Genomic DNA, 18388 nt, shown 5'->3' with positions numbered 1-18388 from the left:
TGTCTGACGTCAGACATGGGGTGTGTGTTGGGGCCGCAAGGCACAGCCCCTGAGGGGCGGTGGCCTGGGTTCATTGAACCTGGTCACTAGGGATGTACACAAAACGGTTTGCCCGGTTCAGTTCAAATTCGAACCGGGAGGGGGAGATTCGGTTTTGGTTTTGCTCGAACACCCGCCTCCCAGTTTGAATTCAAACTGTTTTGAACTTGTTCAAACCAGTTTGAACTGGTTTGGACCTCCCAAAGTGGGTGGGGTGGTAGTTGGCACCCATGAGTGCCTGCCACCCAACCCCCAAAACTTATACTTATACCTTTTTAAAAATGAATTTTTGAAATTTTATTATTTTTTCTCATAGGGTATAATGGGACTCAAACTAGCCCATTATCCCCTATTGTGGAGTACCTAGGGGCACAAAAGTGGGTGAGTGGTAGGCACCCAGGGGTATTTTTAAAGTATGGTGAATTTTTAAAGTATTTTTAAAATCCCCATAGAGAATAATGAGGATTCCAGCAAATATATAGCTTCAGGTCAGGGGGAAAGGGGTGGCCTAGAGTGCAGTGTGGTGGGTGGTAGTTCCCAAGGAGGGCAAGGAAGCTACCAGAATTATTTGAAAGGAATTGGGCAAAGGGCTGATCTTAACGTGATTTTTGAAGTTTACGTGTCTTTAAGTAGGCATGTGCATCGGTCCGGATCCGTCCGGACTGGCAAGGGGGGGGGTCTATCTTTAAGGGCGGGGGGGGTAGAACTTACCCCTCCCGCCGCTCTTCCCCCTCCGGCGCTGCGGTAAAATTTCAAGTTCTCGGGGCGGCAGCGTTCTTCCCTGCCGCCCCGGCCCCTGTTGTTGCCCGGAAGAAGCCTTCATATCAAACACGCATGTGTGCGTCACGGTGCGCGCGCGCCTGGCGCCGCCATGCGCGCGTGCCGCATAGAGCCCTGTGGTTGTTTTTGGTAGAATACAGGAGGGGTTTACCATTGCCACCAGTATGAGATGATGCCTTTCAGCATCTTCCTATATTGCTGTTGCCCGATATAGGTGTTTCCAATAGTCTGGGAAACATACCAGCGGGGGTGCGAACTGGCAACCTCTGACTTGCTAGCCAAGTCATTTCCCTGCTGCTACATGTTGCTTTTTTCCAGTTTATTCTCCATCTGAAGCAAAGATTGGGCTTTTAAAAGTTTTAGTCCTCTGCAATATTGAAAGTAGTTTTCATTTGCTCAGATAATTCAGTGGAGTCATTATGTCAGCAGCTAGTTAACAACAAATAAACCACTGGTTTACTTGCTTGACCCCCACACCTCAATATTAAGTACATTTTACTTGGAAGTGATCCCAGTTGGTTTTGATGAGGCCTGCCTGTATGTGTTTGTGTGTAGAATCCCAGCCTTATTAGACCTGCAGACAGGCAATGAGCCGGGTCTCATGATTGGTGAGACCCAGTTTAGCAGGGTGCACAGGGAGAGCGGGCTAAGCCCACTCTCCCCACACACGAGCGGAGTGGGAGCCCTGGGCGGCCAGAGCGGCCACCCACACGATGCCGGCTCTGTGACGGAGCCAGCGGGTGCTAGGGGGAGTGGGGGCCAATTAGCCTCCTGGAGCCGGAAGGCAGCTTTTCACCTCCCCTCTGGGGGTCTCCTCATGAGTAGGCGAAGCCGCACCTCAGCTACTCACGATCTTCAAAACCAGGTTTGTGGAGTGTTCACTCCACAAACCTGGATTTAGGGCAGGGGTTCTTGAGCGGGTTACCCTCTCTAGATTTAGGGCAGGGGTTCTTGAGCGGGTTACCCGCTCTAGAACCACTGGGCTTGCAGCCGAGCCCGGTGGTTCTCACGAATGCAGGAAATCGGGCTAGCGGAGGTTAGCCCGATTTTCTGCGATCGTGAGAATATCCCCAATGCCTGTGGCTTCCTATCTACGCTAGCCACATGAAAATAGAAACCTAGTTTTAGTTCACTGGGTTTGGATTAAATAAACACATTCATCAAAGAGCGTCAGAGTTGTGTACTACAGAGTCACCTGTTTATACTTTAACATTTCCATATAAAAATAACTACATTTGTTTTTGAAGGAAGTGCTTTTTCTTTTGTGAGATGGATGTGTCAGTTTCTGATAAACAGAACAGGTCCTTTCAGGTTAGCTATGTGACTGAATGCAGAAAATACCTACTGTTGCAACACCTGCTGTAAATTCATTCAGTTATGATTTATCTTCCTTTAACTTTTGCTTGCTAGGTGGAGACTGGCTGTAGGTGGAGACTGGCTGTTGGATTTACATACGGAAGATGTGCATATCTATAAATATGAGAGGTGCTCACAACAGCACTGGTGCCAGTTAGGCAAACGAAGAAGGTGACACGACACTAAAACGGCCACTCTTGTGTATGATTTATTACTCACTCTTGGGAGCAGAGGAAGCTACTTAGGAAAGGGTAAGCAATTTCTACTCTCTGCACCCCTCTGTTTTGTTTATAGAAGTCAGTCTTTTTGGAATTTGTAGTTGCGTTGCTCTTGATAGCTGAGATTTTAATATACACAAGAATTCAGTCCGCAGCCCAATTACTGAAATGTTTAGATTTCAGCAGATTCCTATCCAATTGCAGTTGTCCATCAGCTCAATCCAAACATTTTGGGGGGCACTGAGAATATTTTCTCCATTATGTCAGATTGGCAGCACTGATTTCAATCCATGCCTAGGCTGGGGGTTGACAGCCTTGGGTTCCAAACAAGATGAGAAAACTGTGATATCTGGTTAGATCTCCTGTCCTTAAAACTTTTGGTAGATAGGGACCATGGGGACTCTCTGTCCAAATTGGGACCACAGATCTAGGAGTGGGAGTGGGGTTTCACATTCTGCCCCCAACACCATTTTCCCAATGAAAACCATCCCACCCCACTGGTGTTATTTGCACCTTTAGGGAAAACTTAAGTGTATTGGCTGTGAACATAAGGATTTCTCCTAACAAGTCAAATAGCAACTTGGGGGGAGAGTATTTTCATTGAGAAAATAGCACAGGGGGAAAGGGGGGGTATTTTCACTGGGAAAATAGCACAGGGGAAAAGATTAACTTTCCTCCCACCACTTCTATTTGCCAGCATTGGAAGAGATTAGAGGTTTGATCATAGATCTTTGTCATTTGATCTAGTCATATCTGAGAGAGTGCCTTGTCGCATATGTCCCAACTCAGACCTTGTTTGGAGGCCCTGCTCCAAGTGCCCCTGCCAAATGAGGTGAGATGGGTGGCTACTATGGAGAGGGCCTTTTTGGTGATGGCACCCCATCTGCGGAATAGCCTCCCCAGTGATGCTTACCTGGCATTGTCACTTTCCCCCCCCCCCAGGTAAAGACCTTTCTGTTCATCAGGCTTTTAAAAATTGATTTTTTAATGTTTTATACTGTGTATTGTCTTTTCTATTTTATAGTGCAATTTGTTTGTCTTGTTATGTGTTTTAAATGGATATTTTTATTGTGTTGTTGTGAGCCACCCCGAGCACAATTTGTTATGGGATGGATAACAAATAAAGTTGTTGTTGTTGTTGTTCTGGCTCCTAGATTGTAAGAACAGTCTTTGCAAGCTAGATGAACTGAATTGCAAGTTGTTAGATATTAGGCTTGTTCATTCAACTGCTGGCAGGGTAGGATAAATACCTGGGTAGAAGAGCCAGGTGTGCTCTCAATGTTCAATCATGTGCTTGCAAACATTAAAGTAGGAGGTGGGAATAATGATCATGTATGAGGCAGCAGCTGGGTAGGATGAGCACATGAACGAAAATCAGGAGTGCCTGGCTCTCTACCCAGACTGAGCTCTTCCCCTACCTTCCAGAGGTTGTGTGAACAAGCCCGTTCAGAGGCGTAACTGGGGAAAACGGCACCCAGGGCAAGCTCTGCCCCTGAAATTGCCCCCCCCATACCTGCGCCCTGGCCGGAGTGAGCGCGGCGGTGGCGGGTGGCGGCAGATCGTGCGGTGGCGGGCGGCGGCGGATCGCACGGCGGTGGCGGGCGGCGGCAGATCATGTGCCCCTGGGATGGCTTGTGGAGGCATGGGAGTGAGCGTGGCGGTGGTGGGCAGTGGCGGATCGCGCGGCGGTGGTGGGTGGCGGCGGGAGTGAGTGCGGTGGTGGCAGGCGGCGGTGGATTGCCGAGTGCAGAGCGACGCCGAGGCCTGCCGTCTGGCCCGGCGTCGCTTCCCAACTGCGAGGCGCGCCTGTGCAGTTGGGAAGTGACGCCAGGCCAGACGGCAGGCCTCGGCGTCACTCTGCACTTGGCGATCCCCTGCCGCCCGCCGCCGCCGCGCTCACTCCCGCCGCCGCCCGCCGCCGCGCGATCCGCCACCGCCCGCTGCTGCCACACTCACTCCCACGCTGCCACAAGCCATGGGGCACACGATCCGCTGCCGTCCGCCACCGCTGTGCGATCCAGGGGGGATCGGGGGGGGTCATGGCACTTTTTGGCGCCCCCCCACGTGACCCACCAAAGTGGCACCCAGGGCATGTGCCCTGCCTGCCCCCCTATAGTTACGCATCTGAGCCCGTTGTGTCAGCAAATGGTAGGGAACACAGGTTTCCTTATGCCTTTCAAAAGTGATGTAGGGTGTAACAATATTCAACGCTTGGGAAAACCTAACAACTTTGGAATCAAACATTTCTTCCTGCTCCAGTTCTATTTGGTTTTCTCTCTCTCTTTTTCCAAGCACACAGATATGTAATTTTCGGAGTGGTAGATTTGAGTGTACAGAAATGTGCAAATGTTATTTCAGGACAAAGTAACTGAAAGGAATGGAAAATATATGCGAAATGAGAAGCCTGCTGCAAACGTCTTTGCAGTCAGCTTGCCAGATGTCTAGGCTATTAGTCGTTCAAATAAGGACATCTTAGTTCTGGGAGTTTGACCTATCTCTTAACAATGAGATGAGGTTCTTGTACTCTTCTGGCTGCTGTAGCGTTGGGCAAGGAAATGTATCCTTTAAACTAAGACCAAGTATCAAAGGATTTGGGGCTACCTTCTTTGTGCTCACTCTACTGGCTCAGGCCACCACCAGGAAACCTTAAAAATCAATTTGTATGTCTGTGCATATGCTTCCCCACTCACATACCTGTGATGCAACAAACTGTCTATAGGCTGCCTTCGGACATAATGGCAAACTGGAGGCAAACGTGTCAGAGGTTCAAGATTGTGATAATCCAAATATGTGTTGGTTTTTGAACCTGAATTTGAACCTTGGGTTTGTTTTGAATTTGAAACCACTCAAACCTCAGGTTTGAAGGCAGCATTGTGTCGACCAAATTCTGCTGCTGGGTCCTCCAGTTTGTGCAAGCTGCACAAACGAGTTAAGAGTAGGAAGCTCCTCCCCGCTCTCCTACTCAATTGGCTCAGGGCTTTCCTTCATGCGAAGGAGGAAATTCACACATCCAGTTCCTCTCCCTTTGCAGTCTCTCAGACCACAGATCGTGATCGTCTGGGAATGCAGCAGGGGTTTGGAGGCAAATTTCTGGTCCGTTGGATCCGCGGTTTGCCGGTATGTCCAAAGGCCGCCTGTATATTGAGATAACCTGCGCAGGATGCCCCATTTCAGAATGTAGATGGGTGCTACAAGGGACAGGGTCTTTTCTGTTGTGGCATCCCAACTGAAGAATGCTCTCCTCTAATATATTCACCAGGCAGTTTGATTGCTTTTAGTGTCAAACTAGACAAGAAGATAGAGATGCATAATACATGACCTTGTGCCCATTTGGCTTTGAGCCCTGGCTCGTTCCTGGTTCTTGGATCCTGCTTAGAGCCTCTGACTTTTGACCATCTACTGAACTTGACTTCTGGCATTTCTCCTGGCTCACACAGTCCTGGCATTGGACTTGTGCCCCCTAGTGACTGCTGTCTGTGGCTCAGCATCTCTGACACTTGGGTTGAGTTGCCAGCCTTCCACGATTGCTCTGGAATCTCCAGGAATGAGCATCAATCTCTATTGAAATCGATCTTGAAGATTTAAAAACTTGATCTTCTAAAAAATATTGGGAAAACAAATCTCTAGGAATAGCTTTGGGGCAACCCCGTCCTGAGTCTCTGTGATTTAGGACCAGATTTTGAGAGGGGGAAGACTGTTGTTGTAAGTCACCTTGAAAGTATTGTCAGACTGAATGAGGGGGCATGAGTTTAAAAATAACTATACAAATAAATTTAAAAAGAAGAATACAACATGAGAACCCATTGGCTTATGGATAGAAACGACTGCATACATAGTGTAAATATGAATATTCAGACAGCATCTGCATGGGCCACTGAACTCTAGCATGTAAATGGTGACTGGCATTGATGCAGACTAATGGTTCACTGGTGCAGCTAATAGTGGACTGGTGCAGCTAATGGTGCACTAGTGCCACGAGGGAGAATTGATTTTCAGTTATCTGTCCTTCCCTCTGAAGCCACTGTGACTCCTAAAATATGTCCCTGAGGGATGTGCAACCCTAAGGGACATATGTTTAGGAGGGAAGGGGAGATAGAAGAAAATAACCACTTCCCTTGGGATGAGTTTTAACTGTCTTGGGATGAGTTTTATGAAAGGTGGCGTTTAAATTGAACATTAATTAATTAATTAATTAGCAGAAGCACAGCATTGCTTTGCACTAGCACTTTGTTAGTCTGGATGTCGACCACTGAATGCATACTGATCTGTGCATAATATAAGAACCTTTTTGTGGCACCAACCACAAGTAATTACCCTATTTTTGCACCAAGAACCCGCCCATGGCAAGTGCCTGCACCTGTTTAGAGCCCACAGTCTTGAGCAGCTGCCCGTGAGAACTGCCAGTGGCATGTGCCTCCATGCAGTGCCTCCGTGGCAAACCTGCAAAGAAGCCCACCAGTTAGCTGTGTGCGCCCTTAACCCTATCTAACTGCCCGTGTGTCAGCACGGCTGCTTGCAGCCAGAACTGAGACACTGCGGGGATTCGCACAGTGCATTGTGGGCTTTCCAGAGGCTAGGCCAATGCATCCTGACCCCCGCACCTCCATGCTGCCCGTGGCAGCCGCGGACCATCTGGGCACATGATGCGTGCACCCTGAAACTCTACAGGATCATCTGTGGGGCAGGCGGCTTCTGCTGCCTTCCCCGCCACCCACCCTCAAGCCCTCTTACTTGATCGTGAGAAAGGGCTCACCATGTGAGGTTCTTGTGATGTTTGGCTTTGACTTTGGCTTCTGCCTTCTGGGGAACAGCCAACATGTGGTGATAATACATTTTGTTCCTTGACGAGAGCGGTAAAGAAAAGTTTCTGAAATGCTTGACTTCCTCATTCAGCACGGTTTCACAGAGATTCATGCCGTCACATGTTTTTATCTCTTTAATCCAGAGTTGCCTCCCCAATAGTCAATATTTCATTATATCCTGTGAGGCATTTTTGTGGTTTCGAGTCCAACTTGTTTTCACTTATAATTTATCATGGCTCTTTAGGGATCTCATTTATATCTTTCATCTTCACATCCAAGCTACATTTGCTAAACAGGGGTTTAATGCTGTTTCCCCTCCTTTTTCTTTATCACACCCAAAGAAAGGTGTTATTTATTTTATAATAAATATTTATACTCCAACTTACTGTTGTTAAAATAATGCCCAAGGAGGCTACAAAAATCTAGTCAGTAAACTGAAAAATAGCAGCAGGTAATAAAATCATTAAAGAGTTCACTACAAAACAATTCAGTGGCAGAGATAAAACAGCATAAACTTCAGTCAACCAACAAGTTAAAAACCTGATGAAACAATACCACTGTAGCAAAAGGTTAGCATGTACAAAAAAAGCGAGGCTGGGAGTTGCAGAATCTGAATGCGGCCACAGAGAGAAGCCCTCTTCCATGTCCAAACCAATACAGACTTCACCTGAGACACAAAGGAGGCCTTCTCAGCAGCAGATCTTATCCTATGGACAAGTTCGTATGGGAGAAAGTGGTTCTCCAGGGAGGCAGAACTTTAAGGTTTCGTTTCTCAATTTATTTTTATTTTTTTATTTTTAAAATGAAAGAAAATAACACTTTTGTAATGTTGCTCTATTCTTTCTTAAGGCTAAGCTTGAGTGACAAAAATGTGGCCATTTCATTTGCCTACGCGGCTGTCCTGTAAGATAGGCCCAAGTCATTCTTATTTTATAGATGATGAGTAAAAATCAGACAAAGATCTTTAACTCTCATAGGCATTAAAGTCTGGAAGCTTGCCTGGAGAAATGATCATGAAAAACAACACAGCAGAATTTGGATACATTTGTCCCCAGGGCAGCGTTTTGAGCCCTACTTTGTTTAACGTGATGGTGAATGACCTGCCTTTAGTTTTGCCACAAGGCGTGGCCTGCAGTATATATGCAGATGATTGTGCGATCTGGTATAGGAGTAAAAATTTGGGTAGCGCTGTGGAAAAAATGAATAAGGCTCTCCTTGCTTTGGAGGCTTGGGGGAACGAGTGGGGCTTCAAGTTTTCACCTTCGAAGTCGAAGGGGATGATTTTTACACATCGTTCAGTATCGGTGGCTCCCAGCTTGTTTTTGTATGGCTCTCATATTGAACTTGTTGCTGAATTCCGATTTTTGGGAGTAGTTTTTGACTCCAAGCTGACGTGGATCCCCCATGTTCGTTCCCTTGAAGATCGTTGTAGGCCGCATCTCAATTTACTGCGAAGTATTTCTGGTAACTCTTGGGGTGCGGACCGGGGGTCTCTTCTGTTGGTATATCGTGCCATGGTTCGCTCGGTGATGGACTATGGATATCAGGCCTTCTCATCAGCTTCTAAAACTACTTTTCACAAGTTGGATGTTATACAGTCTACGGCTCTCCGGACTGTTTGTGGGGCTTTCCCTACTACTCCTTGTAGTGTTCTCCGGGGGGTGACTGGCGAGATGCCTGGGGCATTGCGTCGGGAATACCTGGATATTGTGCTATGGAACCGGCTCTGGGATTTTTCATTTGGGAATTGGGCCTCCGTGTATGACCAATGCTGGGAGTTTAGTGATCCTGGAAAGTTTGATGGAGGTCGTTGCCCTCATGCAGTAAGATTGTTCAGATGGCTTAAGTCGGATCTCACTGAGGGGCTACGGCAGACGCGAAATGTGCCTTTGATCTATCCAATCTGGCTGTATAGTCCCACTGAGGTTCTGCTGGACAGTTCGGGGGGAGGCCCTTTTAGGGAGTCCGACTCTGTGTTAAAATCTCTGGCTTTGGAACGGTTATCAGCGGATTCTGGGTTTTGCAGGATCTATACAGACGGTTCCAGGACCGTCCAGGGAGATAGGGTGTCTGCGGCATTTGTTGTTCCCAGTTTGGACGTGAGGAGGGGATATAGGTTGACTGGGGGTGTCAGCATTATGACGGCAGAACTCACCGCAATCCTCTTAGCTCTGGAATGGATCCAGGGAATGCCCCCTGGGAGGTATGTGATTTTGTCAGACTCTATGTCCGGTTTGCAGGCTATTCAAGGGGGTGCTTTTTTGAATAAATCCCCCATTGTATCTGAGATCTGGATCCTGAGTAACTTACTCCATTGGGGGGGGGGGGTTTCGTCCGGTTTCGCTGGTTACGGTCCCATGTTGGGATCTTTGGTAATGAACTTGCGGATGCAGTGGCAAAGGAGTCTTTGGACTGCCCGGATGTGGATTGCAGAATCCCATTTAATGGTATGGAGGTTAGGTCTTGGGTACGGTCGGAATTGCGGAAGGTCTGGCAGGCAGATTGGGATGTGGACTCCACGGGTCGGAGGGTTTATGCTTTCTGCCCGAAGTTGGATGATTTTAGCTTGTTTGGCGTTTTGGGTAGGTCCCGGCAAGTCTCTTTGTTCAGGGTGCTGTCGGGTCACTGCTCGACTGGGGATAGGTTGCTCCTTCTTGGAAAATCGGGGGATGATCTGTGCCAGTTTTGTGGAGTTTCTGGAACTGTGGACCATTGTTTATGGGATTGTATCCGTTTCAGTGACAATCGTGTTGGTTTTCTTCACTCTCTTCAGTCTGCTGGTTTTAGCGGTAGGTCTATCCGAGAGTTGTTTTTGGATCGACGAGGTTGGAAACTGGCAGTCTCGCTTTTATGGAATTTTCTCAAGTCGTCGCGTTTGTCTGAACGTTTGTAATTCTTTATTGATTCAACCGCTAGAGCTCTTTTATTGGTCTTCCAGTAGGTGGCGTTAGTGGGACCATATGGTCCTGGTACGCCATTACCATCCACAAGAAGAAGAAGAAGAAGAAGGATACATTTGTGAGACGTTATTTGAGATTTGTATTCTGGACCTCCAACTAATAGGACCAGTAATAATTCTCAAGACCAGTAAGCTTTTTGTTCCCATATATAATCTTGGTTGCTTTCCCCATCAGTGACTGCCATGATTAGAGAGAGAGGATTTGTGTTTCAGTAATACTTGTCTTGGAAAATATTTGGAGCCAAGAAGTTAACCCCTGCTAACTTGGTAAAGAAGCACCTTTTAACATGGTGATTCTCTGTATTGAGCAGGAGGAGAGTAACTGGCCCTATCCACCCCCAGCACAGGACCTCCAGTGACTGTTACTGGTGTTTATCTTATGCTTCTTTTTAGATTGTGAGCCCTTTGGGGACAGGGAGCCATCTTATTTGTTTGTTATTTCTCTGTGTAAACCACCCTGAGCCATTTTTGGAAGGGCGGTATAGAAATCGAATAAATAAATAAATAATTTACCTCAGGTGAACCTGGTTAGTGACACAGGGCAGTGGTGGTAGCAGTGGAGCTGCTTGCTATTAGTGTTTGGCTGGCTTGCTTCCTTGAATCCTCTTCAGTGAGTGCTCTGTATGCACCTTACTGTGTGGAAACTATTTCCTGTCAGAATCCATAAATTCTCAGTGTGGCATGATTATTGCTTCCCTGAGGCAGGATGCTTGTTACTCCTGTAATGTTTCAATAAGATAATATTTTTTAGAATTCCAGGAGCAATAATAGAATAGGAAACAGCCCTGGTTGAAGGGGGCCAATGTCAAAGGTCTCACACCACAGGAACACAGGAAGCTGCCTTATACTGAGTCAGCCCATTTGTCCATCTAGCTCAGTACTGTCTACACAGACTGGCAGCGGCTTCTCCCAGGTTGCAGGCAGGAGTCTCTCTCAGCCCTATCTTGGAGATGCCAGGGAGGGAACTGGGAACTTTCTTCATGTAAGCACCTGGTGCACATCATTAGTGGCAACAATTTCTGCTCCCTCTAAACATCATCAGGCAAGAGGGAGACCATAACAGCTGCTGCTTGCTACCACCATTGCAGGAATCAAATCTATGTGGGCAATCAAGCAATGGCTGCTTGGAGCTGCTGCTAAGGCCACCTCTGCCCTGAGGGAGAAGGAGAAGATAGGTGTTACTAGCCACATGTGATACTCATTCATTCATTCACCCACTCAAGAAAGCAGCACAGGTCTTGGATAAATAATGCCCTGGAGGTTTTTCGTGCTCAGCTTTTAGTTCTCACCTCCTCTGGAATGGAGGTGTGCATTCACATATCGGTCAAATGTTCTCCAAATTCCCTGCAAGCTTTCAGGGAGCACTTCACACACAATTTAGGTTTTTTATTGTGTGTTAGAGTGTAGTCCGATTTATAGCCAGGGTAATAAAATCTACTTTTTGCGCCAGTTTTTTGGGGCAACTTTGAATTCACAGTAAACCCGCAGTAAAGCCTGCTGTTTGGGAAAGCTTCTGGGCAAGGAGTGCCTTTGGTGTTCCTCCTATGGTTAGGTTATCAGTAGGGACATGTTGGCAGGTATGCTGTGTTGCCTGTGAATGTTTGCAAAAATCTAGTAGTGAAAGAGACCCGAATGTTCCCAGGCCCAGCAATGAAAAGGGCCTAGAGCTGCCTCTCAGTAATTTGCTGCCCTGTTCCAGTTCACAGGCCTTCTGTAGCTTCACTACACACAGTATATTCACCAAACAGTGAGCCACCAAGCTCAGCAACTGCCCAGCTCAGCCACCCCTAAGGCCAGCCCCGCAGGCAAGTGACCAGTGGTGGCAAGGAGCAGCAGTCCTCTGAGTGGTGGGTGCTGTTCCTAGCAACCATTGCCACATGCCCACTTTGGCAGGTGAATGAGCAAACTGCAGCAGTAGCAGGAGTTAGGGGGAGTTAGTGGTGGACCCTCCCAAGTCCTCCATTTCTGAAAGTGCTACTTCACAGTGCTGACCCCTGATGCTGCTGGGCCTGTGTAGGGAAATGGCACCCATGAAGCACTGGTGATGTATGAAAAAGTGTATTGAGATGTGTATGTATGACGTGTGTTGGAGAATTGGAATAATAACGCACCAGGGCAGTGGACACGATTGCTCCTAAGCGTCCGCTCCAACCCACTTCGAAACTGGCCCGTTGGCATATGGAAGAACTATGGGGGCTGAAGCAGTGAGGTAGATGACTAGAGCACAAGTGGAGGAAGACTCAATTTGAATCTGACAGATTATTATATAGAGAGCATTTGAAGAGCTATGCTCAGGCGATACGTGCGGCAAAGAAGCAATTCTTTTCCTCCCGTATTGCATCCACAAGTTCATGTCCAGTGGAGTTGTTCAGCGTCGTGAAGGGGCTAATGTGTGCCCCTTCCCACTTGAATCAGTACTTAGAACCAACAATTACTCGCTGTGACATCTTTAATGAGTTGTTTGTGGACAAAATGTCTCGTATTTGGGCCAACTTGGATTCAAACTCCACAATTGTTACAGAGTCTGATGCCGAGGCATCCAGCAGCAACTCTTATGTGATGTCCTTGGATCAGTTTGTTTGTGACTCCTGAGGATGTGGACAAGTTGCTTGGAATGGTACGGCCTACCACCTGCCCTCTTGATCCTTGCCTGACATGGCTTATACTATCTGGCAGGGAAGCTGTTGTAGGGGGCCTGGTAGAGATTATAAATGCTTCTCTGAGGGAGGGCAGAATGCCTCTTTGTCTTAAGGAGGCAATCATTAGACTGCTTCTGAAGAAGCCTGCCTTGGATCCCTCAGAGTTAAATAATTACAGGCCTGTCTCCAACTTTCCATGGTTGGGCAAGGTGATTGAGAATGTGGTGGCCTCCCAGCTCCAGGCGGTCTTGGAGGAAACTGATTATCTTGACTCATTTCAGACTGGTTTTCGGACAGGCTATGGGGTGGAGACTACCTTGGTTGGCCTGAAGGATGATCTCCACTTGGGCATTGACAGAGGGAGTGTGACTCTGTTGGTCCTTTTGGATTTCTTGGAGGCTTTCTATATTATTGAACATAGTATCCTTCTGGAACGTCTGAGGGGATTGGGGGTGGGAGGCACTGCTTTGCAGTGGTTCTGCTCCTACCTCACGGGCAGATTCTAGATAGTGTCTCTTGGAGACGTTCTTCCAAATCTGAGCTTTCGTATGGTGTCCCTCAGTGCTCCGTATTGTCTCCAATGTTGTTTAACATCTACATGAAACTGCAGGGAGAGATCAACAGGGGATTTGGTGCAGGGTGTTATCAGTATGCTGATGGCACCCAAATCTATTTCTCCATGTCAACATCATCAGGAGGAGGCATAACCTCCCTAAATGCCTGCCTGGAGGCAGTAATGGGCTGGATGAGTGATAACAAACTGAGGCTGAATCCAGATAAGACGGAAGTAAGAACATAAGAACAGCCCTGCTGGATCAGACCCAAGGCCCATTTAGTCCAGCATCCTGTTTCGCACAGTGGCCCACCAGATGCCGCCGGAAGCCACAGGCAGGAGTTGAGGGCGTGCCCTCTCTCCTGCCATTACTCCCCCGCAACTGGTACTTATTGTGCAAGGCCGGAACTCGGAAGACAATTTTGATCTGCCAGTTCTAATGGGGTCACGCTCCCCTGGAAGGAACAGGTACGCAGTCTGCGGGTGCTTCTGGATCCAAACCTTTCCCTGGTGTCCTAGGTTGGGGCAGTGGCCAGAGGTGCTTTTTATCAGCTTCGGCTGATACGCCAACTGCATCCGTTTCTTGAGATGAACAACCTCAAAATGGTGGTACATATGCTGGTAACCTATAGGCTTGATTACTACAACACACTCTATGTGGGGCTTTCTTTGTACGTAGTCCGGAAACTGCAGTTGGTTCAGAATGCGGCAGCCAGGTTGGTCTCTGGGTCATCTAGGAGAGATGATATCACTCCTGTGTTGAAGGAATTGCACTGGCTACCGATAGGTTTCCAGGCAAAATAGAAAGTGCTGCTCATTACTTATAAAGCCCTAAACAGCTTAGGCCTTGGGTATTTAAGAGAACGTCTTCTTTGCCATGAGCCCCACTGCCTGCTAAGATCATCTGGAGAGGTTCGCCTGTGGCTGCCGCCAACCCGTCTGGTGGCTACTCAGGAATGAGCCTTCTCCATTGCAGCCTCTGGACTTTGGAATGCGTTCCCTGTTGAAATAAGAGCCTCCCCATCTCTGGCAACCTTTTAAAAGGCACTGAAGACACATTTATTCACCCAGGCCTTTAATTAGATTTATAGTTTTAAATAATTTTAATACTGGTTTTAGTTGTTTTTAATCTTTTAAATGATTTTAATTGTAAACTGCCCAGAGATGCAAGTTTTGGGTGGTATAGAAATTTGATTGATTGATTGATTGATTGATTGATTAAAGTGTGCTATTTTCTTTAAGATAACAACATGCAGAATTAGGAAAGGCAAGGTCATAGCAGAATAATAAAAACAGTTTAATTTGGAGGTGGCATTCAGTTTAATCAGTGTGAGTTAAGCAGTCCATCAAATTCACTTTTCTGTTTTCCATGGTGGTGAACCTGGGCAACTCAAGAACAGACATGAAGCACTAGCCCTCCCTGCCATTAGTCCCCCATCCCCTGCAATTGATAGTCAGAGGTAGGCAGCATCTACACAAGGATGATTTGGAACTGAATATCAAACATATAGCAGCTGCAGGGATATAGCAGGGGAAAGGGGGCCCGTGTTCACCCCTTTCCCTGGTGGCCCCATGGAGTGAGGGAGATCTTGAAGAAAATACGTAGGGGTGGAGCTGGTGGCCCTTAGGAGCTGGGGGGGGGGCTGAGTTCTTTGTACCCATCTGCTCAGTTATAGCTACACTCCTGAGCAGCTGTCTCTGAGGCACAGCACACGTTTGAATAAAAAAACACCAACCACTCCCCTTTTGGTTTTTTAGTAAAAAGTGTTCAGAAAGAGGAAAGAACCAGCAGAATCACTGTTGGGAGTATGATTAACAGAACTGTAATTTCCGTTATAACCTCGGTGTTTACTAGCTTTTGCTAGTCATTCAACTGCCTTCTTTACACAATGAATAACCAGAGACCCACCCCAGACTGACCTACATGGATTTATGCCAGTTTGGTTCTATTAGCTTGCTCCACTAACTGTAATATAATTAAGGTGTGGGTTAGTTTTGGGGTTAGTAATACTTCTACTACATGTGATCACTACAGCACGTGCTGGCCAACCTCTGCTAACTGGGCAAAGAGGCCATGTGCCAGTCAAGCCCGTTTTTTCAAGTCAGTGGCTCTCTTACAGTTAGCAAGGTGAAAGCAACTCTTCTTATTCATCTCAGCCGTGTCCCTCCCAGTGGCTGTTGCAGATTTCTTCCACATCTTTCTCTTTAGATTGTGAGCCGCTTTGGAATAGGGAACCGCATTCTCATTATTGTTGTACTGTAAACCACTTTGAGAAATATCTTTGTTGTCAGAAAGTGGCCTATAAATATTTTTAATCATATGGCTATCCAAATGAAATTCAGTAAGTATATGTCTAGAGTGTACAGAATATCTTTATTGCTTTAATCGTTTTAGGTATTAATTAATTAAATAATGTATTAAATAAAGAAAGAAAGAACTCCAAATTCTTAAATAAACTTAAATAAATAAAGAACTCCAAATTCTTTGGAGAAAGGGCAAGATAAACATTTAATTAATTAATTAATTAATTAATTAATTAATTAAAGGTTTATCTTGCCCTTTCTCCAAAGAATTTAGGGCGACATACATGGGACTGGGGCGGCGGGGGGAGTGTTTCAGCACAACAACGCTATAAGTTCAGTTACACTGAGGGATAATGACTTGACCAAGGTTACCTAGTGTGTTTCATAGCCGAGTGAGGACTTGGTCTCCTCAGTTCTGATCTAACCACTACACCATACATGGGAGTGCCCCATACGGCATTTCCAGGCAACCCAACTTATTACTGATGTCAACCCAAGGTTCGTAGCCAGGGATTGAAGTTGGGTGACAAGGTCAAAAACAAGTCAGATTGGCCAGTTGTCAGCCAGACTTGGGTGGGGTTAGGAACGGATGGGATATTAGATGGGAACCTCCAGCTTCCTCTCCTGGACTTTTGGTGGGTCATGTAATGCCCCCCTCCCAATGGCTAGGATAAAGTTCCTTTCCTTCTTGAACATTTAAATAGTTGTATGTATGTGTGTATTTGTTTATTTCGGCCCAAGGCCAGCATAAATTTAAATAGTTGTGATAATGTAATTTAAATATTTGCTCTTTGATACAGGCAAGTCTTAACACTTATTAAGAAAACAAAGAGTTATAGGTTTGCTTTTTAACATTGTTTTTAAACAGGTATACCTCATATTGAAGAAGACATATCCCTTCATACAGAAGTTATAGAGTGAAATATCTGTAGAGCATTCTGAATCATTTTTAATTGGGGACATTGTCACTGTCCACTACCATGGCTTTTCTGTCGCATCTGTTCCAACGAAAGAAGAAGAAGAAACCACAGCCCTTCTTCAGGAGAGGAACTTTTCAGAAGCCTAACAATCTCCGCCAACAGAACTACCACACTTTGCTGGAGGAGTGCCTCAAGAAAAGTTGCTTGTTTGAGGATGAGTTCTTTCCGGCAGATGTTAGATCCATTGGAACAGGGTCGTTACTCCAGAAACTACCCCAGAAGATACAGTGGAAGAGGCCACCTGTAAGTTATGGAATTTAGTAAAGGGATAGTTGAAAGAGCTTAAAGACTTTTTTCTCTACAATCTCAGAGGATTTGTGAATCAGAAATGCACACGACACCAGTAAAGCATACAGGGACGATACTAGTCCATTCAGTGCTACACCAAATAGATCAGTGTGGGTGATAGTCCAAAATGGTAAATGCATTACAGAAATGTTGCTGTTTCTTGCTAGATTTACCTTTTCCCATGAACTCAGTAGTAGTTGCTGAGAGAAACTACTGCCTGGATGCAAAATAAGCCAGTTAGGGACACCTTTAGCACTAGATAATTCTAGATCAGTGTCCAGGGTTACATTTCGCTAGGAGAAGAATTTTCCTGCAGCCACTCTAGAAAGGAACATTCTTTTTTCTGAGTAACACTGGAGCACATTGCTGTGCTGCACAAGAAGGCCAGAACCCCTGTTAACTGATGCAAGAGGCACATTTTAAAGTGGTGGTACTCATATTAGCAGGGAGAGAGCAACTGGCCCTATCCAGCCCCAGCACAGCATCCCTCTTGTGACAGTTGCTGGTGTCTACCTTGCTTCTTTTTAGACTGTGAGCCTTTTGTAGACAGGGGACCATCTTATTTATGTATTATTTATTTTTCTATGTAAACCACTTTGAGAATTTTGGTGAAGAGCAGTATATAAATATTCGTAGTAAGTAGTAGTAGTAATAGTCCCATTTGGCATGCCAAAACATCTAAGGCCAGCCTTGAATTTAAGGCTAAAAACAGTCCTGGGTTAACCCCAAACAACCAGTGCTGTATTTTTTACGTCATACCATCGTAAAATTTCCTTAGCTGTCATAAAATGTACTTGCCACAGAATATTGTTTAGAGATTAATTGTACAGGCCTTGTTCATACACTGCAGTCTAGGAGATGATGAAATCTCATGGCCTCACATTTTGTTGTGGATTTTTACCTTTTAGGAGCTGCATAAGAACCCAGTGTTTTATTCCACACACACCAAACGGCTTGCAATATGTCAAGGACTGATAGGTAAGGATTTTTTGTGTGTCTTGGGTCTAGGGTGTCCAAGCAGGGTTGTCTGGTGGGGGGAATGGACCCCAAAGCAAATGAAAGCATGCCCTCACATTAAGAGGGCACAGTCATTCTGCCTCCTTTGCTGTGCCCCTTCCTCAGCTTCTCTGAGCCCAGCTTGCAGCCAGTTCTCTAGATGGAGGGTTTGGAAAAGAGAAAGCAAGCCCTCCATTTAGCAAACCAGCCACAAGCCAAGCCAGGAGAGTGTGAAAAAGGACATGAACTAGGCCAGCCTCACCTCCCTCAGCCCCACTCCCACCCACCCCACCACGACCACCACTTTCACCCAGCCCTCTCTTCTTTGCCTGCTGCATACATGCTTATCCCAGTCACGCAACACTGCTTTACCTTCTAGGTAGGCTGCCCTGAGGTGTTAAAATGCAGATCCACAGTGGCTGGCAATGGAGGAGGGCATCCTCGCCAGCCATGGCAGCTCTCCCCATCACAGCC

At 46.5% G+C, this 18388-nt stretch overlaps 1 protein-coding gene across 1 annotated transcript in view; it reads left to right on the top strand.

The window, feature by feature from the left end:
• Positions 1-18388, top strand: part of CAPN14 (calpain 14) — a 93871-nt gene that overhangs the window by 8639 nt on the left and 66844 nt on the right. The window contains exons 2-4 of the mRNA XM_053306876.1: positions 2230-2426; positions 16519-16873; positions 17827-17896. Of these exons, the coding sequence (XP_053162851.1) occupies positions 16631-16873; positions 17827-17896 (313 nt within the window). The 5' untranslated portion in view covers positions 2230-2426; positions 16519-16630. The remainder of the gene's footprint in view (positions 1-2229; positions 2427-16518; positions 16874-17826; positions 17897-18388) is intronic.

This window comes from Hemicordylus capensis, chromosome 1 (genome assembly GCF_027244095.1).
Source record: "Hemicordylus capensis ecotype Gifberg chromosome 1, rHemCap1.1.pri, whole genome shotgun sequence".
Lineage (NCBI taxonomy): Eukaryota > Metazoa > Chordata > Lepidosauria > Squamata > Cordylidae > Hemicordylus > Hemicordylus capensis.
The sequence above is the reverse complement of the archived record's forward strand: the minus strand, read 5'-3'. Positions and strand labels throughout refer to the sequence as shown.